This window comes from Filicampus tigris, chromosome 7 (assembly GCF_054856515.1).
Source record: "Filicampus tigris isolate MCC_2025a chromosome 7, RoL_Ftig_1.0, whole genome shotgun sequence".
In the NCBI taxonomy this organism is placed as follows: Eukaryota; Metazoa; Chordata; class Actinopteri; order Syngnathiformes; family Syngnathidae; genus Filicampus; species Filicampus tigris.
The window spans coordinates 10,667,746-10,690,986 of NC_141223.1; the positions used below are offsets into that span (position 1 = coordinate 10,667,746).

General features: G+C 40.1%; 1 protein-coding gene across 7 annotated transcripts; it reads right to left on the reverse strand.

Moving 5' to 3' along the window:
* Positions 1-9,154: 9,154 nt before the first annotated feature.
* On the reverse strand, positions 9,155-21,852 carry pxylp1 (2-phosphoxylose phosphatase 1). 7 transcript variants are annotated; one of them, XM_086036385.1, is made up of 6 exons: positions 21,725-21,852; positions 18,034-18,134; positions 15,083-15,185; positions 13,824-13,950; positions 10,981-11,120; positions 9,155-10,716 (listed from the first exon to the last, which is right to left on the reverse strand). In XM_086036385.1, the coding sequence occupies exons 2-6, from the start codon at positions 18,067-18,069 to the stop codon at positions 9,689-9,691; spliced, it is 1,434 nt and encodes a 477-aa protein (XP_085892511.1). In that variant the 5' UTR covers positions 18,070-18,134; positions 21,725-21,852; the 3' UTR covers positions 9,155-9,688. The 7 variants fall into 7 exon arrangements, with proteins under 7 accessions (XP_085892511.1, XP_085892510.1, XP_085892512.1 ...); XM_086036384.1 differs by having other exon boundaries at positions 15,083-15,262; positions 17,988-18,134; XM_086036386.1 differs by lacking the exon at positions 15,083-15,185 and having other exon boundaries at positions 13,824-13,912.
* Positions 21,853-23,241: the final 1,389 nt, after the last annotated feature.

Consider the following 23,241-nt stretch of genomic DNA (forward strand, 5'->3'; position numbering starts at 1 on the left):
TGCTGACGTGTGCTCCTTGTTGGGTGTTTTTACCAAACTAGTGTAAATGCTCCCACAAGCCTTGCATGCATAACAATCTTAAATTATTTTCAGCTGTTGAAGCAGCGAATTTTTTTGTGGATATTAAGAAGAAAGACGAAGAAATACCCCACCCGACAAGGCAACATTTCCTTTACACATCTGATGAACATTTCCTTTACACACCTGATGATTGATTTTTTTTTCTTGCATGTAGGCCCATATATAACGCGATCAAGGTTTTTGGGGACGATCAGCATTCAGCGAGTTAAAAAAAGAAATACTCAATCACCGAGTAGAGCAGAAGAAGGAGCTCATTTTAAACACATTGTATATCAATTCTACACTCGACCCCATAGTGAAAATGCATTAGAAAAAAAAAATCATTTATACCCTAAAAATGATCCTAAAAATCACAAACATTAAATATAACATGTAATGTTTACATGTCTACAACATCTCCTCTGACATAAATGAAAAAAATAGCATGAGCATTGCCAGCTATTCAGGTGACCGAGGCTTTTGCTAAAACTATTGCTACCTTGGTTCAAGAGCTGTAAATAAGTCCATATACTTACTAACCAGCTACACCAAACAACCTAGGCCTGTTCCCTTTTGGCTCATATTGGAAACTGGCTGTGTTGTACAAGTCCCGGTGCCCACGGACCACAATGATTTTGACTTGCATTGTTTGTCCACTTTTTACCTGGCAAGTATGTGATGTTATAAGCACATTGTCAAAGCCGTATGGCTCTGGTGTAGCTGTACAGATTCGTCCCTATCTACACAAAATGTATTGCCTATGTATGTAATCGTGTCGTGGGCACTTGACCCTTTTTTGCCGGCCCGTCCTCCGTCCGCGACCTGGGTGTACCCTTCCGGCCTCGTCCCTCCATCCTTATTCATAAAAATTATCCTCCTCTAACCCCGTCCGTCCTCATCCTTTTAAAGTGGTTTCGTCCTTACCTCCACCCCCACCGACGAAAAACAAAAAAATGGCCCCTGCATGACGCCGCGGGAGGGATGCTAACGGCAGAGGGATGGACTGGGTCCACATGAGTTGGCCATAATACGGCCCAGAAGTTATAGACGGACGGACGATGCCCAGCTCTGCAACAACATAGGGTATAGTGAAGAGGAAATTTCAATTTCTTTCATGTGTCTCAGTCTATGCAGGGATGCGACGCTTCCCTGTCTCCAGCCAACTCCTCCAATCCCACCAAGTGGAAACTGAGGTGTTCACCCACCAGTCATGTGACAAAGTCCCTCCAGAATGCCATCCAGGAGGCATGCAGAATAGAATGAGAGAAATACAACCTTGCTTGCTCACACTTTTAATGGCACAGTTTGTTCAAAATTTCGACAGGTAATAAATATGTCTCTGATTTACTAAAGTTTTGGATGTGCAAAATGGGCACAAACTCGATTGCTCATGCAAACAGATGTGGAAGCTAATCTACTAACCAGGTGCAACCAGTATTGCGTATGTCAAATGGGCAATACTGCTGCACATCATTTTTTCTTGTTTTAAGAGGAATGGTATGTAATTCGGTAAATTTAACATGTGCAATGTGCTTTATCAAATCTAAAATGAATTGCGATGGGTGATTTTGCATCATAGCAGTGTAAACGGGCACGCATAAACGATGCCAACGTACTGCAGGCAAAATTGGAGGCAGCAATCTACAAATATATTAATTGAACATCGAAAAGGATAGCTAGTTATTCATCCTATTTTGCAGTACTAATTTAGAAAACATTATTTGATATTCCTGAAACGTGTCAGAGAAAATAAATACATTTGGACTAAGATAAAGGTCTCTCAGTCCCTTTCTGTTTTGATCTCTCTCCCTGCCTGTCACTGTCTGGCTCAGTAAGGATGAAATCACAGAGGCTGCAATGACTTTCTCATGCACTCGTCAATCCTGAAAGGGAAGGTCACCCACAGCGTGGACAAGAGAGATTCAATTTAAAATCTGTGACGTTTACCGAAGAGCATACATCCTGTGTGTACGTGTGTGTGTGTATGTGTGTCAGAGAGTGGGTGTGTGGGTGGTGGTGGGGATACTGACAAACACTCGTATTTCTTGATCCACAGTGCAGTCAGTTAAATCTGTCTGACACTACACTTATGACACATTTTGACATGGAAAGCAACTCTTAAATGCATTGGTTAAACAACAACTTCATAACAAAGCTCCACTGACGAATTAAATAAGTGATTTAGATCCGTCCAAAGCGGGGTTAATAGTTTTGGATTTTTCATTATAGTTAGTTTTCATTTTGTTTCAACTTTGGTTTTTATAATTCAGTTAGTTTTGTTAATTCAACATTTCCTTTACACACTTCCCTTCCGGCCTCATCTCTCCGTCCTTATTCATAAAAATTATTGTCCTCTGACCCCGTCCGTCCTCATCCTTTTAAAGTGGTTCCGTTCTTACGTCCATCCCCACCCACCCAAAAAAAAAATAAGCGTCCGTGCATGACGCCGCGGGAGAGATGATAATGGCAGAGGGTTTGTTTGAAGCTCATTATCTGGCTAATTTACCATTCAATTCCGCTTACCTTATGGGCACCCACTTCTGTGTTAACGGTTTGACGAACCGCTTGCCACAACACATTGTATGTGTGTAATGAGACAAAGTGAGAGTTGTAATCCGTTGAGGGCGTTTCTCGCGGCGCCATTCAATTGAAGTCAATGTAGTTAAAGTGGGCAGGCACGGTTCAGTGGGGGGCGACGCGGATGATGCGTTTGGAGCAGTGGGACGAGGAGCGAAGCACCGAAAATCCGCCGATTCGTTCATTCGGTGCGGCAAAACAAATGAACTTTTTTCCCTCTTCGCCTCGCGGCAGTCAATCAGCACCGGGGAGTACTACGTCACACACAGCATCCTGTACACTTAGCGGGTCTTGTGTGGAGAGTGCAAAATGAAGGAAAACATTATCATTGTGGTTTGTGGACATCTCGAGCTATATGACACGACCAGCTAGGCCGGCTTGGAGAACCGTGAGTGAGGAGCTTGTTACACCTGGTATATTTTTACTTTCTTTAGTTTTTGAGTGGTTAAACTTTACCAGGACGGCAATATTTTTTGTATTAGCTTTATCAAAACAAAATCTATGTACATACTCCTCCAACAGCAGACAGACAAGCGACATGCTGGCGTCACTCGCCGGTGATACATACATATATATACTGTATATATAGAACGGTCCGTCACAAAGGCGGAAGGCCGCTTAAGATGGACGCCCATTTTGTAGGCAATAGACGATAGACGGGAAGCTAAGAAAAATAGTCAGACTAAGCATAGTCTGAAGCCCATTTTTCCCAGTCGATGTAATCATCGATTTTCGTTGTTTCAATGTTACTGCAGGGAACGCACTAGAAAAAGAAAAAAAAGGACTCAGGCAGTTAATAAAGATGGCTCCGTGGCAAAAGAGAACAGTGGTCTTTCTTTTTAAAAGAACCCAACACAACACATCCGTTGGTACTTGACCTAATTAGGGACAATTACAGAGACGGACGAGAATGCATTTCCGTCCTTTGTTAGTCCGTCCTTTTTAAAAAAAACTTCTCTTTCTCTGTTCTCCGTATCAAAATGTGCGTCCCTCCGGAGCAAACGAATGGACCATTCCATCCCTGGGAGCCTATCCCAGCTGTCTTTGGGCAATAGGTCGGGTACACCCTGAACTGGTTGCCAGACAATCACAGGGCACACAAACACAAACAACCATTTACACTCACAATCACGCCTAGGGATAATTTAGTCTTCCATTAAGCTCCCATGCATGTTATTTAGAATGTGGGAGGAAACCCGAATACCTGGAGAAAAAACACACAGGCACGGCGAGAACATTCAAATTCCACACAGGAAGGCAGATTCGAACCCTGGACCTCTGTACTGTGAGGTGGACGTGTTAGTTAGCCACTGTGCCACCACGTTAAGAAAATGTTTTTTTCAATTTTAGCGTTAGTTATTTCATTTTCGTAAGCTATAACTACCTTGGTCCAACAATTTTTGTCCATATAGTGTACGGCCATCACGTACAGTACAACATGCACTTATTACTTAATGGCGCCAACCAGTGCTGTACTGAAACCCTTGAGGTTTATGCTCCCTTCACTGGGGACCAATAAAGAGATTGTCCCTTTTGGGCCAGGAACTTGCCCACAAAGACAGGAAGTGGAACCCTTCCACCTGATACCGCAGCACAGCAGCGCCTCAGGGAAAACACACCCATGATGGATTCGCTTCTATTCCTGACACGTTTACTTAGGCACACACAGAAGGCATGCGACAGACTTCCATATGCAATGAAGATAAACAAGACTTGTTGTTGAGGATGCAGAGCAAATAAGGCTATTCTTGAGGAAAAAACTTGCACGAGACATACAGCAAAGACATGAATAGGTGTTAACTTTGGAGTCATTGCTCATTGTTGTGTCATGTCAAATGAGATTAACCCTTTCATCTGTTCAAGACAAGCAGCCATAGAGAAATTCTCACTTCAGTGACGGTCTGTCTGGTTTCCTTTCTTCTCTCTTTGATGCAGAACAAACTCACCGTGTCCTTTCATCAGGCAGCAGTATACCATAAAAAATGACTGGTGTGGCCTTCACAGCAGCAACCTGAGCCACAATTGGGATTTCAGATCAGAATCTATGGCTTTTCTACACGTCATACATAATTCTCAACTCCCATGAAGATAATACAACTACTACATTTCTGCTTTGTATTTGCAAGCCTAAATCTGAGTCACGTGTGACCTTCAGGAATGGCACGACTCATGAAGTTAAAAAATTTTTAAAAATCATTTGCGGCTGCAGTTTATTGAACAGGGTAAAAAGTATCCTGGTATCCTCTGACAAATCATTGGTCAACTAAAAATGTTTTATCAGAGATGGCTATAAGTATGAAAAGTGATGATCTCAGATATCCAGAAAAACGTCTGATTTGTGTCACTACAGTGGAGGACAAATGTGTGTGAGGACAAAAAACTGTAGTGGGAACTTCAACTACGATTAACTGTTTTTATTTACTTCTGACCTTATTGCTTCTTCCTTTTGCAACCATCTACATTACTTTCCTCTTCCTTTTGACTTTTGTGTTCTTGAATAGTATGCAGTATAGTCAGAATCTCACTCTAGTGGGTGCACATAGTGTGTATGTGTTTGGGATTGCAGACAGACCTGACCTATTTTCCACACAATTTTATTCCCCTTTGCATTCGTTGAATCTCACTTCTAGTTTGATTTTCTCTACATTTGTATGCATCTCTGTCACAGCATTTCCTTTGGAATATGCATGGGTTCGATTCATCTGTCCATCTTACTTTCCCTGTGGAATGATGAGGAAGTTCCTGACTCATTTAGATTTGATGATCTCATTGAGCTGTTTCACAAACACCAACTCAGAAAGACACATACTTTATTCATGAAAAAAAAAAAAATTAAAAAAAACATACGAAAGCGTGAACCATAATCGATGAGTGACTGAGGTTTTGTAATGTCCAAAACTCAATTAGTGTCGCTGCTTATCTGGGTATACCTACAGGTGATGAATTCTCTGGCCCGCCACTTATGGCCAGAGAGACTCATAAATCCTGATTATTTTAACCATCTACAATAAACTCACAAATCAGTGACACAGATTGGTGTGAACACAAGAATCAAGTTAAATAAGCATGTAAAAGAAGTAAGAAAAATACAAAGCTCAATTTGTGATTTTTGGCTTTTAGAGCTATTTAAATTTAACTAAATATGTACTATCGTGGGTTTAGATCACAGTCGGACAACATGCCACATTACTGAGAGCTGTTTCAAGTATTATTCCCCTTTCATGGAGATCAATAAGGTAGCCACCGGTGATACCGTACAGCTCTACCACAAGAGTAACTAGGATTTATATATCTGCCAATAAAAAAACTTTTTTTTTTTAAATACAACCCTTTTTTGGGCTCTATGTGGATGTGTAGGTGTATCTAATATTGTGACTGGTGAGTGCAGATGCGCACAAGCACACATATTCACGGTGACCTGGTTGTTTCCTCAAGTGAAGGGCTTAATAGAGCCTAACATCTGAGAAAACACAATGGCAGCACAGTCCAGACACTGACAGACAGGACACGCACACATTGTGGACCCCAATTAGCTGACCCCCAGCTTTACACACACTGCCTCCTGTGCCACGTCACCCCGGCTAAAATGCTCCTTACGTGCCAAGAATATTACTCTACCTGGCTTGCCAGTTTTCATAGTTTTAAATCTTGCTCGCTTAATGGAAACTTGAGTGCAAGCTCATGACGACGTGCGTTTCCATAAAAGCATCTACTTCTAGTGTGCAACATCCATCTTCCCCCCAAAATGGGTCTTGAACAAAGTCCTCATGTATATGGCAACACTGTCAGAAACTCAGAATGAAAAGGTTGCTGACACAAAGATGAATTGCAACACTGGATTGGGATTAAGTCTCAATGACAGGTTGGAAGGTTTAGTATAACATAAAACTAAATAAGGCTATCTGAGGTTGCGCATTGATTGTGAATTATAGCAGAACACTGAAAGCAAAAACCACTTGGAGTCTGTTCAACAGAAGCATTAGTATGCTTGCCTCTCCCATCAATGCTTGGCTTCTTTTCCCCCAAACCAGAGAGATGCCTTTAAACTTTTGAACCTGTTTATTAATGTTATTTTCTATCACTTTAATTACCTGACTTTGGTTTTTGAGCTGCCTAAAATATCAGAGGCACAACGACAATTACATTAACAGTGTTCAATTAATATCCCTCTGGCAGTGTCAATCCAAACTGACCATTATTATCTGTTTAAAAGCAGTTTATTTGATACAGCTATTGTATTGGATAGCATTAAAATGTGCTGCATGTCTGGCGAGTATTTTTCCCAATCAGTGCAGTGCTGCTGGATGTGTTTGAACATTTGCATTTGTGGTTTTGCAGCCAAGCTGATTCGTGTTTACATGGTTTTGGGGCCAAACAAACAGAAGAGCAAAAGGCGGACCAATACATTAACCTTGATATGTCCCGGTGCAGCAGCCAAAGCCAGGGGCACAGTGACAACATCAAAGATTAAGCAAGCAGCAGTGGAATGATGCAGCTCAACCTCACTCTGGCAGGATGATGTCAGAAGTGTGGTAGAGGGGGTTCTAAGCCTGGAGGGAGAGGCGTTGGTCAGGGAGGCCAGGATAACAGTGGAACAAGTCAAGTCAACAAGTCAAGTCAGTCAGAGAACTATCATTAACAAACCATTAACAATCCTGACATCAGAGAATACCATGGAAAATGGCCTGGGAGGACGTTTTGGGAGTGAATTTGCATATTTGCCTTTTAATTTAATAATTACGACCCCCCCCCCCCCGCCCGAAGTCTTTCAGTTCATTTAGTGTACCAAAAGCCATTTGACTCATGTGTGTTTCTGGTCAAATAAAAAAATCCAAACATGGGTGTTGTACTTAAAGCAAGTAATAACGTCAATTCCATGCTTACTTATTTTCCAAATAAAATTGCCATGTGGTGTGTTATGAAGATGAAGTCCACTGAGTCAATACACTTCTTATTTGGAGGATTCTGAAAGAAACAAATGCTCAGTGCTACAGTAGCTACTAAAATTACCTGTTTAATTAATGTACTGTTAACAAAAAAAAATGGAGTTCTTGGGTCCTGCAGCTTTATTGAAAAGACCAAGTAGAGAATTGATAGCAGCAGAAGAGGTGGTGTGACTTGGAATAATATGGAACCCCAGTGCCATCTACTGGAAGCCCCATCGACCATTTCACAGATGTCAATGGTGTACACAAACCAATGGCAAATGATTTATAATTAAATAGCAGTTATTTTATTCCATATACACTACTAGTCAAAACTTAGGACACACGGTCTGTCATTCAATAGCATAAGACTGTGTGTCCAAACTTTTGACCATAATGTGCAGTTCAGATGTATGTGTGTGCTTTTGTTTAATTCAGTTTATACTACTACACAGTATTTCTTAAAGTGGAAGTCAACCTAAAAAAGATTCTTTGCAATAATATGTTATATGCACCTTCACTAGTCCAAACATGGCATTCTGATTAATATTGCGTATATGGAATATGAGTTAAGCAGCAAAATCCAACTGCTTTTAGCCATTTCAGGAGGCGGTCATTTTGTCAATTTCTGTCAACTGAAAATGACACCACAGTTGTTCAGGGCTCAGGTAACGACCAATAATAGCTCACCTGGTTTCTGTAGCTGTGCCATGATACAATAACATAATACGTGTGATTTGTGATTATGTGTTTATTTTGATGGGAAAACTTAAAACCATTGAGACTTGTCGATCTTGTTTGCTGCTTAACTCCTATTCCACAAATGCAGTATTAATCAGAGTGCCTTTTTTCAACTACTGGGCCTGCATAGAACATATTCTTGCAAAAAATGTTTGGGTTGACTTTCCCTTTAAATATAGGTTAAAAATGACTTGCAAATCATTGTATTCTGTTTTTTTATTCACATTTTACACGTCCCAACCTCAATAGATTTGGGGTTGTAAGTTGGCACTAATCATTTTTACTGGTGGCTCGAATTTCAGGTGGCCCGACACAGTCACGTGGTGGCCACCGGCCATCGGTAATGTTGACTGATGAAATGTACACCACACTTTGCAGATTTATATTCGCTTTTTGAAAATCGTCTATCATTTCTGTTCCACTTCCTAATTGTGTGCTTTGTGTAAAAAAAAAAATCTCAACAAAATAAAGTTTGTGACTGACGGCTCAGAAAACGTTAAAATAAAATAAATCGAAACGTTCCAGGGATATGAGTACTTTTTCAAGGCACGGTATAATAAATTAAAAACACAAAATAGGTGACTTACGATGTCCATGCGTGGCTGCATGCATGGCAAATGATTGACAAAACCCCTCGGTTACGCCTTCTGTCTCTACAGTCTCTGAAAGGCCATTTTTGTCAAGATGTGTGGTGTTCAACAATAAGTAAAAACAGTATACTGTCAAGTTGTACGGTTCTGACATAAATTACAAAAAAAAAAATACTTCTTAAAGTGCAAACTTGCCCTTTAACTTTTGAAAATGATCTAACTATACAACAAAAAATTCACACAAACACAGGCACGCACAAATTAATTCTACAAATGTTTAATCCAGCATACAATATCCATCTTTAATGTAGCCATTTTCAAGCATTTAGAAACATTTCAAAATGACAATTTCCTTTGTGGTTACATGTCTTAAATGTAAAAATAAAGTGTCTTAGTGCTACGTCCATTCCCTTCAACCATGTTTTACAAATATGCTTGTGACAGAATTCAGAGGATTTTTATTGCTCAAGTAACTGAAGAACCCAGCCTCACTATTCATATGAAAACTGCAGCTTTATCACAATGCCATTGCTAAAAATGCATATCGTTGTCAGTTTGATTTTATGTAAACATTACAAGGTTTTACAAAGACTTCATCAATAGTAGTGGCAGATGTGTTTGTGTTTCTGGAATGTTAACTATTTTTTCTTAAATAAATGGAATTATATCTGTGCGATACCACAACAACATGAAAAACTTTGCAACACCCTTCATTACAAGTGAGAGAACAAAACCATAAACTGCTAAACTTTAGTTTAATAACCACCAGCTAATTCATTATGTTTTCACCCTGTGTTAACCTGTATGACTATGACAGGCCTCATGGTAGGAAGTAGCATTGACAACACTGAACATGTCTTTCCTGACAAATGAAATGAACTTCTTCAGAGGGCAGAGAGGCTGACTGGAGTGGCGGTCAATGGAGCTACAGAATGTGGTTTGATACGTTACATCCTCTCCATTGTAAATTACCCTGATAAAACATCCTCCATCTCTTGTTTTCGGCCTTTCACCTTTGCCGGCCTTCTGCTCCTGCCGTCCCCGAGTCCCTGAGGGACCTTTCCACAATTCAAACACCAATCTTGCAGCAAACGGTGGGGTCCTGGCATCCTCCAGTCCCAGGGCACTGAGTAAAGGTGCCACGGTTACGTCATGAGCTGAGTAGAGGGTGAATACCTCTTCGCCTCCTGCTCTAGGCGGCCGGCCGCCTGCGGCGACCTTGGCTACACGTTCCATTTTGGTGGCGGTTCGGTTAAGATAGGGGTACATTGCCAGGATTGCATATTTACGATACAGTCCCACTCTTCTCCGATCCATTTGATCATCGAGCTGTTGTCGACGAATCACAGCAAGCTGCGCCACTGTTAGACACTCGCCTGTGCTACCATCTTTCCTGGAAACGCAAGGGAAAGAAAGGCCGTGGCACAAGTGGCACAGCAGAGAGTCTTTTGGGTTCGCGGCCCGGAGGTTGCGTGTTGGAATACCTAACGTCTGTGCCATGTCGGCGTAAGTCCTTTCTAGTTCTGCATCGGCCACTCGGAGTCGGTATTGTCTCTTCTGATCCTCCTCTAGGTATCGGTTCCTGGCAGGGCAATCACAGGCAGATCCACAGAATATTGTACTCCCCTGGTGATGTACAGTCAGTTTCGTCCAGGTGAACTCTGGGAGGAAGCCATAGAGAAAAGCTAGCGCACTCTGAAGTGTGCGGCTCTTCCCAGTGGTCTCCACCCATACCTGTTGAGGTGACCAGTCAGAGGGGACCAGACTGTGAGGCTGGTAGGCTTGGTGGAGGAGTTTCCCATTACGCAGGTGCTGCACCACACCTGAAGTGAAGCAAACATATTGAAGGCTTACATGTAAAGCAACAAGTAAATGCATCAGACAACCACAATCTCCGATAAGCGACTGACTCGTTTACAGAGCAAGGTACCATTTTTGGTAACAAAATGGTAAGAAAATTCGGTCTACAAAATTCTGTCAAACATTAACGTTGGAAACTTTCCACGGGAATTAGGGGAATACATGGAACTCAACAGAGATTAAACCGAGCATTTGCAAAATTCTAGTATTAGAAATATATTGCTTACCAGTTTGTGTGAGATCACCCATCTCACAATTACTGTGGTTGGGCAGGCGAGGTATCGATGCCAAATTGTATTCCCAGTGCCCATGGTTTCCCTTGCCCATGTGGCGTATGAAGGATCTCAGCTGAGAGTGTGAGGGTTGCCTACAACAGTGTTGAAAACATGTTAGTAAGTAAAAACTAGTAGTTAACAAATAATAAAATAAAGAAGGTGAAGCAAACCATTTTACCAACAAGTAACACCAAACAACTGTACATTATGGAACATAAAAGTAATAACATGGAAACGATTTACATCTTCAACCGCGAAGCATTATGCAATGATGTCATCTACGCCCTACGGCGTTACATATGAGCAAAGTCACATTTGAAGCACGTTGACGTCTCACGTGTACATGCCAATGTAGGCAGGACAGATATTAGTGTTTACAAGCTGCAAATACGGTCGCTATGTTGAGTTGGTGTCAGCTAAAAATGTAAAAATTTAAGGTTGGTTGTACATTCCGTGTTGTTGTTGACGTGTTATCTCTAGCTTTCAAAAACAAAAACTACCGGTACAGAAATTTGAATAAACAATTTGGGGCCCTATTTTTGTTCCCAGCGCAAGTCTAGTCTAACTGCGCATGGGTGGAGTTTTCTTCCTTTTGGTGTGTTGTATGCACGAGTATGCCGTGCTGGAAATTGTGGAAACAGAAATTAGACTTGCTGGGGTCCGTGCATGACATCGGCAGGAAAACTGCAACACCCCCCTTTTGGATGCTGTAGTTGGTGGAGGGTCGGGGGATGCTAATGTGCTTATCAAATATTTGTTCAGTCAAAAAGGCTGAATATCGTTTTTCTAATAAAAACGTTACCCTTAAACATTATTGTTAAAAATGTACTTCCAATAATACTTCCAATGTCAATACCAGCTGTCATTTTTATGGTAAGCGGCAAGTTAGCATCTACTGAAAGTAACTAATAAAGTAAATTGTAATCTACTTTAGTTACCTTTAAATACAAGCAAACAGTAAAGCCGCTAAGTTACTTTTAAAATCAAGTAATTACTATAGCAACTGTGGTAAGTTACTTTTTCAAAGTAACTGGCAACTCTGGCCGACAAAACAATCGCATAAAGCAAATAGTGGTTAATTTTGCCAAGGTGTGATGATTTCAACTTCTCCTAAATGACATTTTGAAAGATGTCTACGTTATGTAATTGCCACTTTTAATTCCCAAAGAAAATTTTGAAAAATGCTTCTTAACATGTCAAAAACACTCTAAAATTCAAACAGAAAACAACAAAACAGTCTCCTTTTTACATTATGTAATGTAACTGTAAAATAATTTTTTTTAATCAATTTACCATTAATCAGTTTTGAACAGTTTATTTCCAACAATTTAAAATTGCTATACATATAAAAAATGAAAAAAAAAGCATGTGAATTTTTATTTTTTTCACATTCACCACCAGGTGTCTCTTAATACACACTGCTGGGTGCCAATCCTGCTAGTGGCTGAGTTTACAATAAGATTTAAGAACATGTTGCTTTTGAACTACCGGTACATTTACACACAGACTTGCCTGCTCGCAGAAATGCACAAAGAAACACACAAGACAAACAACAACACAAGAATGAGGGCAGCCAGAGGAGCAGTTGCTGATCTGATTCGGGAAATGATTGGAGATTACTGTTCAATTCAACAAATCTGTTGGAGCTGCAGCTCAAATCAGATTAAAAACAACAACGGGGGCATCTGTGGCAGTACACACAACTGTTTCCATAGTGATCATAGGTCGGATCAAGACCTTACCGCTGAAAAAGCAACCCTTTTTCGTTACTTATACACCATGCATCATCTGCACCAAATTGCACTGAAGCCAGCCCTTTTGAGGTGATTATTATTATTATGCTTTGTATCAGCACACTGTCTGACCATAATGTTTTCCATGGGAATGGGACAGTACATGAAACATCAATTTACTAACCAAAATAAGAATACAGATAAGTGATCACAAGCCTCGCAAAGAGCTGACAAAGGCTGTTCTTTTATGCAACGGGCGTTCAAATGGTTGCACTGTAGCTTTATTTTAAAATGACAAATCATTCAAAGCAAATGTATTTAATCACTAGAAGGAAGTTGTTAAACAAGAGAAATTCCAACCAGTGTACCAGTACTCAAGGCTTTGACGGTGTGGACAAACTAGGTAAAAAGTCACTTGGATAACATGCGAACAAACCTGTCTATTTGGCTGATTGCCAATCAAAGATGATTCATTCTGATGACTGTGCTTAATATTATTTTACTGGTTGGTGCAGAGGAAAAGTGTAAGAAAGAAGGGATGGCTGGCGAGATTAGGAAAGGCATGAAGACATAATGAGAGGAGGGAAAGAACAGAGACAAAGAAAGACTGGCACTGGCAATTATACTACACTGGACACTTGCAATAGAATTGCTGATGGAAACATTATATGATTGTATTGGTGAAGAGCAGGCAAGAGATACATTAGCCTGGTGTCCTAACATCTTTGCACATACCATATAATGTAGCAGAAAAAATAAATAAATATGAATTATCAGCATAACAGTGACAAAATAGTACAGTATTTAATATTCCATCTCATACTATTCATGAAGACTCATTGTGGCACTGAAAGACATCATCCTGTATTGAAACTTATAGCTCAGCATTTTTTTATGGCACTGCTAGCACCCACCCTAACTAACCTACACATTAACCAACGGACTTAAACATGAAATGATATTGTATGGGCTGGCATTAGATCAGAAGATGCTGTATACATCTTTTAACTGTGCAAGGCTTTGTCTCTGGCATGCCAATCAATATGACGTATAGCTGAGTACCTGCTAATGGACAGGGTGCAGTTGATGGCTGGCCGTTTGGTGTTGGGTATGGAGTAGAGAGGGTAACGGTCCCCATGGCGAATCATCACCTGGACAGACAGTAGCTTATAGTCTGCTGGACAGTGGCCTGAAAGTGGACAATATACACAGTAAACTTCAACTTCATATTTTATGAATGATCTGTACGCAAACCACTTTAGAATATTATTACATTACTACTAATATGTAGTATTAAATATCCTGGGTTGGGAATTACTGAATAACAACTCATTCACCTGTAAAGCAGTTAACGCAAAGCATCCACCACCAAAATGTAAGCTTATGGCATTTTGTTTCTTCAGAAAATCATGCCATCAGAGAACCATCAGAGTAATGATGTGGCAGAATAAACAATGAACTGGGTGCTTCAGTTAAGAAGTATGAGATACCAGAACGGCATCCTTGAGCACAAAAGGGTAATTCACGATTATTTCTCATCTAAGGCTAAACAGAGGCACGCAGAGAGTTCAGTTAGTGGTGAATGCTTTAAGTCATTGGTCCCCAAGCACTCGGCCGCGCACCGGTACCGGGCCACGTTGATGAAATCAAATTTTAAAAAACACATACTGCACTAACCGGTTCATTTATTATCCGAGGAAAAATATTTGGTTTTGAAAAGTGACCAGATTCTCTCCGTTACATTCATCTATGCCTGACTTTTAACGCATGTCAAGTTGTCTTCGTCGCATAACGCTAATATTAAATGTACAAGCTAGCAAATGAGTCAAATTTTGGAAGGTTTCTTTGCAATGGGGAAAAAGGTCCAGTGAGAGTTTAACACAAGAGCTTATATACCCAAGAAGAAAAAGACGGGTACATTTCACAGACAATACCAGAAGACCTACTTGAAAAATTGATTTACGGCAACAAGTGTTTCCCACGCAGGAAGGAAGCCCGCTCTGCACAACATTATGTGCAGTCAATGCAGACTTCAAAACTGATTTGTCAACAAATGTAAGTATCTTGAGAGTGTCACTTGGTGGTTAACTGCTTCGCTAAGGCACAAAAATAATTCAATGTTGATGGAAAAAAATTAAAATAAATAACCCTAACCCAGAACCCCGCCCCGTACGGTGAATAGTTACAGGGTCATGAAGGGTATAGACTTGTATGAACAGGTCCGTGGCAGATAAAGGTTGTGAACCACTGTTTTAAGTGACTATCTTCATTGATCACAACCTAATATACTCAGACTAATATCAGACTGTTAGTGAGAGCACCTTCCCAGGCTTGTTGAGGTTGGCTGGGGCTGTTGCAGGCTTCAGATAAGGGGTTGGGTTTTGGGATGTGGGGCACTGGGAACACCCGCTTTACGGTCTTGCCCTGTGAAACCCAAACAGGTCCATCAGCAGCCTGGAGAGGTCTCTCCTCCACAAGAGGAGTAGCAGGGATTAGATTGACTGCAAAAATGGCATACAAAAGACAGATTGAACACATTGATTTGAGGCAATTGGAAAGTGAAAATGAAGAATATTGAAACCTACAAAAAATATCACTTTAATGATATATTTAAATAAATCAGAAATAAAAGCAAATACATGTGTTCCATTGAAAAGTGTACATTTATTCCCATGGAAACCAATGAGCTGTGATCCCCGTGAGAAAATGCATTAGGTTCCAGTGGCATTGTATGAATTGGAAGACATGTTCCAAAGGACCCTACTCTGAAGCAAAAAAAGCTTAACTGGCCCCATGCCTCTTTGGCAAGACAAATGTTGCGATATAAATCACAGAAACAACGCATGTTAGGAAAAAAAAAAAGTTGGAAATGCAAGAAATTATCCAGTGCGAGACATCCTGCCAGAAATCCGCCTTCGGAAGTAACATCAGAGCAAATAAAAATATTACTAACTCTTGTCACTCTTATTATTGTCTGTGTGTAGTCTACGTACTTCTTTGTGTGGTGTGAACATATAGCAAATAATGGACAGCAGTGTCAAGAGAGGTTTCACAAGAGTATAAGAGCTAGTCTATTCAAAAAAAAAAAAATATTTATCCAGTTTAAAATGCAGAGACACTCAAAATGTGGTGTTAGTAGGACTGTTCCACTATAAAAAAAAAAACACCTGTGGTGCTGCAGCATGCAAACAGAAAATGTCAAATATTCTAAATAAGCATTTCAAGCTATGACACTAGAGGTGTGCGATATGGACAGCAAAAAAAAAAAAAAAATCCAGATATAGATAATTTTCTATTCAGATGACAAAATATATCCCAATAATATATTTTCTCTCTAAAAATTAGATCAAATGAATGGCAATATTCTGGAATTTTTTCTCCGTTCATTCATAAATACATATTTTATAAGCCACATAATGAAAGAATTTTTTTTTTAAAAATCCATTCATCCATCCATTTTCTGAACCACTTATCGTCATCACATTAATAAAACTAAAATAAACATATACAGTGGCCATTGAAAATATCTGGTAGTATAACAGATTTTCAAAGAATGCAGTTACGTCAAATCATTCAAATAAATACAACACGCCTACCATGTATCCCAAAAATGTGGTAATATATAAACCGTTTCAGAAGTTGAGTTTTAGCAACACAAGATTGTCACCGCGTTCCGACGGCCTGAGTGTTGTCTCAACCCGAATATTAGACAGAAGTGTGTAAAAAGAGTAAGTATATGTAGATAAGAGACGAAGATAGTCGTGTTGTTGGATACTGTTTACAAGTACATAGATGGGCGCCATGTTAGACATTTGGCATTTTTATTATTGTGTCATGTATAGAATAGTCTTCCCAGTCCACATGGGCTTATAAGACACCAAACAATCAAAATGGCTTGATCTGGATGAATGAAAAAAAGAAATCCTTATTAGCTCAAGCATATTACTTAGTGGAGGACAGGAAACAACAGCATTCACTCAGTAGTGATGAGTAAAAAGTAATAATTGATGAATTACAGATGGAAATGAACTTGACACAGTGTTTGTGTAGTAATTAAGTCTATGAAAGCAAAAAGCACACTCCCTCTGCCTTGACTATTCTTTTGGTCTACACATAAGTTGAAGAGAAAATACAACATTCAACATTAGCCTTCAGAACTCCCTTTTTAAGTAATTTCAAGCAAGTCAATTCCAAAGAACATAAAATGCTAATGACAAAGGTTTCTATTTGTTTTTAGTTTGGATTAATGAGCAGCATAGCTATTCGACCAACGAATAATTTTGAAAATACTATCATTTGTATGGTTTCTCCAAACTTACCCATGTAGAGGGAAAGGAGAAAGCGTGCTGCAACAGCAGAGACCATTTTGTCGACTGCACACACACTTGAGGCCCAGTTACACACACTGCAGTCCATTCAGATCCACAGCCAGTCTCGCTCTAGATTCTGTGCTCCATACTCGGTCACCCTCGCCTACCAATTGACACACGCCTGCCTGAGCTAAACAAACTTTTGCAAACAGCTCAGTCCTGGTACATACACAAAGGGGCTTTTGTAAAGCACTGACACACATTATGGATGGCTACAAATTAATTCTACATAAAACAGACATTCCCAAAACCCCACAAGACCATACAAGCAACCAAGTAGGACTTTTTTTTTCCCGTTTTGAAAACTTTCCGTGTAGTATCACTAACATAACAGCAATGAGTCTAATTGTGCAAAAACAATAGACTCCAACCATTTCAGTACAAGTAAAGAATACTGTATGTGTCAGAGTTAAAGAAGCCAAGACAGAAAGTCACCAGGTGTTCAGGAGTATTGCTGACTTGTACTTATTTACACATTTATGTTTACTATTGTTTGGTACCTTTGTTTTTTGTTTTTGTTTTGTCTCTTTGGATCTGTGCTGGATCTTGTCTATGCGGGTTTGAAATTGAAATCAGATTAATGTGCATCGTTCAATGCAGGAGATGAAGCAAAAAATGCATTGCAAAAAGCTAGTGGCAAACACTTCTGTGTAAAATTAGGCAGTAAAGTTTATCTCGCACCCAATTACTTCTGGATCTAGGAAATTGGAGGGATGTCCTGCTGTTATTCTGCAATGACTGAGATTTGAATGTTGGCTGTAACTGAAATGTTGGAAAAGTACATTAATATTATGGCTGTACTATAATTTTCTGCAAGTCTACATATCCATCCCGATTAGTTAGTAAGTGCACTTACAGAACTGGAGGCTGAAACTGATTATGGCCAGTGCTGCTCCACTCACCACCACCAGGAGGATGAAGCAATTACGAGCTAACATAGTGTCATGTGATTGGTCCACGTCCCTGTCCGTTGGCCATGCAGCCTTCAGCCAGTACCTGCAGTCTGCAATGAGTCCAAAAATACAATTGAATGAGTCGAGAACTATGTTTGTAGTGGAACATCCACCACAAACGTTGGTCAATGGCTTTAAAATAAGACACATAACAAGGAAAAATGTTCAATAAAGATTTAGAATCCAAAATGAATATGAGGGAATACAAAACAGACTACTGTAATTGAGCCAAAGTAAGCAATAGCAATGACAGTAAGATACTGCCTCAGCGGCCTGGAATCCTTGCATCTACAAAATGACTACTTAAAAAAAAAAAAAAAAAAAGAAAAAAAAAAGCCATCTTGCTGAAGTTACCAAGCACCATATCGTTCAGTATCATATACTGCACCAAAATCAACTCAACGGCATCCCAAAATTTGCCATCTGGTCATGTGGTAGGCCTGTCGCAATAAATTTTCCTGGACGATATACACTCAACAAAAATATAAACGCAACACTTTTGTTTTTGCTCTCGATTTTCATGAGATGGACTCAAAGGTCTAAAGCTTTTTCCACATACACAATATCACCATTTCTTTCAAATATTGTGCACAAATATTGTCATCTTTATTGTTTGTGTATTTTTTATTCTGGTGTAATTTCTTAGAATGTCACCAGAATGGTTCTGTTGGAGTTGTTGGTTGCTATAGGGTCACCAGGGCACAAGCCCAATTATCAATTCACAAAAACAACTCAATGCGTGTTTGTTTTATCTTCCAAGAAGGCATCCAATATGTAAATAATAATTATAATAAATCAAAATGTATTGAATTTTTTCCTCCAACCTCATCAGTCACACATGCATACGACAAATAGTCGGCACAAGGAAAATAGAAGGTTGGAAGCGATGCTGACACAGGAGGGGGAAAAACTGCAGTAAATGTAGGCTTGTACAAAAAAAAACCCTGCCATTAGCTGTTCTAAAGATAGAAAAGGTCTCACTACAGCACCATAAAATGATGCTTTCTTGTGACCAACCCCCTTGACTGACTGTGCACACAAAGATAGTGCTGGAAGATGCATCATATCTCCGCTTAGGCGGTCAAACACCAAGTTACATTAGTTTCATGGTATAAACGCAGTCCTAAATGCTCTCCTTCATGAACAGGACAGGGTGTCATCGCTAGGCTTGGATTTCACCTCAAGAAAGTTATGCACTGCAATGAAATGTCAACTAAAAAAAAAGTGACAAAGAAATTACATGAAAAGCAGTGCACAAAATCCATGAACAATTACTGTACTGTACATAGATGTCCATATATTATTTGGTAGGGTAAGGTTTATTTTGAAGTTGGCCTTCTGACTGCATTGGTGGCGTGGTACTGTCATGTAATTGTAAAGCATGAACAATTGTTGCTGCGGTTAGCTTGACTACTTCTTCTTGACAGTATATACGTAAATAAGCGTGTACATGAGGCAGAATTAATGCCTCGAGCATTTTTTTTAACCGAGATACTCAAATTACACACACACATATTTACACTTGTAAAATAGTGTGTTGCATGAAATCCATGCAGTTAAATTCATCTAGAAAATTATGTCTTGATATGTTTTTTCATTCAAAATGCAGAGCACATTTTGAATGTGGAGATCAAATTATGCTTTTGCGCCAAACATCATTGCGTATTGCATTTGTGGATGGCTGCAGAACCACACAAGTGCACAGAGACAAGCATGGTATCAATTTAAAAAAAAATCTAATCGAATCGAAAATCGGGAACTGAAAATCGAATCGAATCGGGGCTTGAGTGAATCGTTACATCCTAGTAATAAATAAGAGGTATTGCATACATTTTCTTGTTATGTTATTACAGTAAATTGAACAATAGTTGAACATACAGTACTATTATTCTTGACTTCTGATTTCAAAACTAGTTATCCATCTACACTCAACAAAAATCTAAATGCAACACGTTTTTTATTCCATTTTTTATGAGATGAACTCAAAGGTCCCAAACCTTTTCCACATACACAATATCACCATTTGTCTCAAATATTGTGCACAAACAAGTCGAAATCTGTGATAGTGAGCACTTCTCCATTGCCGAGATAATCCATCCCATCTCACCGGTGTACCATATCAATTTGCTGATTAGACACCATGATTAGTGCACAGATGTGCCTTAAAATGACCACAATAAAAGGCAACTCTGAAAGGTGCAATTGTATCACACAGCACAATGCCACAGATGTCGCAAGATTTGAGGGAGCGTGCAATTGGCATGCTGACAGCAGGAAGTTCAACCAGAGCTAATGTATTGAATGTTCATTTCTCTACTAAGGCGTGTCAGAGATCTTGGCAGTACATCCAGCCAGCCTCACAACTGCAGAACCACACCAGCCGAGAACCTCCACACCCAGCATGATCACCTCCAAGATTGGCTGAGACCAGCCACTCGGACAGCTGCTGAAATAATTGGTTTGCAGAAGAATCTAATCTCTGCACAAACTGTCAGAAACCGTCTCAGGGAAACTCATCTCCATGCTCATCGTCCTCATTGGAGTCTCGACTCCAGTTCGTCGTCGTAACTGACTTGAGTGGGCAAACGCTCACATTCGATGGCGTCTGGCACGTTGGAGGCGTGTTCTCTTTACAGATGAATCCCAGTTTACATTGTTCAGGGCAGATGGCAGACAGCGTATGGCGTGTGGTTTTCTGACTTCCCAGAATCACCCGCACCCCCCAACCCCCACCGAACGAAACTGCACCTTTCAGAGTGGCCTTTTATTGTGGGCAGTCTAAGGCACATCTTTGCACAAATCATGGTGTCTAATCAGCATCTTGATATGGCACACCAGTGAGGTGGCACGGATTATCTCGGCAAAGGAGCAGTGCTCACTATCACAGATTTAGACTCGTTTGTGAACAATATTTGAGAGAAATGTTGATATTGTGTATGTGGAAAAGGTTCCGGACCTTTGAGTTCATCTCATAAAAAATGGGATCAAAAACAAAAGTGTTGTGTTTATATTTTTTGAGTGTATTTGTTTTGTACTGTCTAGTGTACATGTAATAAAATGAGAACGTGAAGATTTAAACATTTATATGGTTTTACAGTCATAACAGCCCTCTGAGGGAAGCTGTAACTAACTACAATGTGGCCCGCGACAAAAATTGTAATTCTACGGTGGACTGCTAAAACGTTGAGTTTTTCGTTGTGTAATAACATCACTGCAAATGTTTTGAGTCTATTCTGTGCAACACTATCTCTCAGCAGGTATTTACAGCATGTATGGGCAAAGACTGGCCAGCTGATGCGGGTGCATCAATGACGTACATCATTGTCTAGTTAACAGTTACGGTTAGCTTATTAACAAACGAAAAGCTAGCTAGCGAGAAACGTGAAGCTCGTTAATACAAGCAAACGCAAAAATATCCCCCAGTTATCTTAATGAAAGGCACGTAATACAGATGGAACAAATGCCGTGTGTCTTTTTAACTGTATGCGTGGAAGCCGACCGGTCGCACGTTCAGAACTCCAGATAAGTTGAAGAGGACAATCGTTTTAAATGCCACATAAACAATGTGATCACTGCGGAATACGATCCCTATTACAAGGCTTGCACATCACCGTGTAAAAAATAGACATTCGACTTTTACCTGCAGAGAGTGGACGACCTCCTCACGCGGAAACTGTGAAGTGTTACTTTGTACACTGTAATTCTCCGACAACAACCATGATTAGTGTGAAGTCGCCGTCAGAAAGATACTACACTTCCGGCTCACGCTTTCAAACGTAATGGTAAAACTGCATGAACAATTTATGTAACTATACTATTGCTACCACCACCACTACTACTACTACTACTACTACTACTACTACTACTACTACTACAACAACAATTACTACTATTGTAATAGTAATAGAAATAACTGCGATCCTGTAGTAACCTTAAAGAATTTATAACCGACAAGGAAACGAGATTAGACTTTTTTTTTTTTTTTAGGTCACTGATAGTGTAGTGGTACACACGCCTGAGTTGTGTGCGGGCAGCGTGGGATCGATTCCCGCTCAGTGACAGTGTCTATGTGTGCCCTGCGACCGGCTGGCGTCCAGTTCAGGGTCTAGTCTGCCTTCGCCCATTGACGGCTGGGATAGGCTCCAGCAACTACCCGCAACCCTGTATAGGATAAGCGGTTTGGAAGATGACATGACTTTTTTTTAGATTGAATTATCATTTAAAAGTGTTGACATTGCAAAGAATACAAGTAAGCTACGTTGATAATGAAATGCAATTATCAAAGTTATAGACATTTTAACGTCTTTAATGTGCTTTTAATTTGATGTTATAAACTGAAGCATTACACGACAGTATTTTTTACCCTCAAAATCTTAGAGCTCTTTATCTATAAATGATCATATTTTCCCTTTTTTGACAACATTGGCATCCCTAAAAAAATCTCCTTTGACAGATTAAGGAGACGTGTACTTTTATTTTGTAAGGTTAATATCCTGTTTTGGCGGCACGTTGGACGACTGGCTAGCAAAGCGCCTCACAGTTCAGTTCACAGTTCGTGGGTTCAATCCCGGCATCCCTGTGTGGAATTTGCATGTTCTCCCCGTGCCTGCGTGGGTTTTCTCCGGGTACTCCGGTTTCCTCTCACATTCCAAAAGCATGCATGGTAGATTGAGTAGATGCTCCAAATTGCCCCTAAGTGTGATTGTGAGTGTGGACGTTTGTCTGTCTCCGTGTGCCCTACGATTGGCTGGCAACCAATTCAGGGTGTCCCCCGCCTACTGCCCGGAGACAGCTGGGATAGGCTCCAGCACTCCCCGCGACCCTGGTGAGGATAAGCGGTGTAGATAATGGAGGATAATATGCGGTTTTGTTTTTCGCTTTGTTTACTGGTCTCATTGTACCAAAGGCTCAAGGCTGTCACTGGCAACTGAAAGCGCAAATTCCAACCCCACTCCCCCATCTAGTGGAGCATTGCGAGCAATGCGCGTGATTCCTTCACAGCGTCACGTGAAAAGCAGGTACATGAAATTTTAAAAAATGCCGTTAGCCTATAATTGCACATAATTGCCCATGTCATTTTTTTAAAGCGTTTTCCAAAAACAAGAAAAAATATGACAAATTCAACAATCAGGCAGAGTCCAGTTGATTTAACCTTTG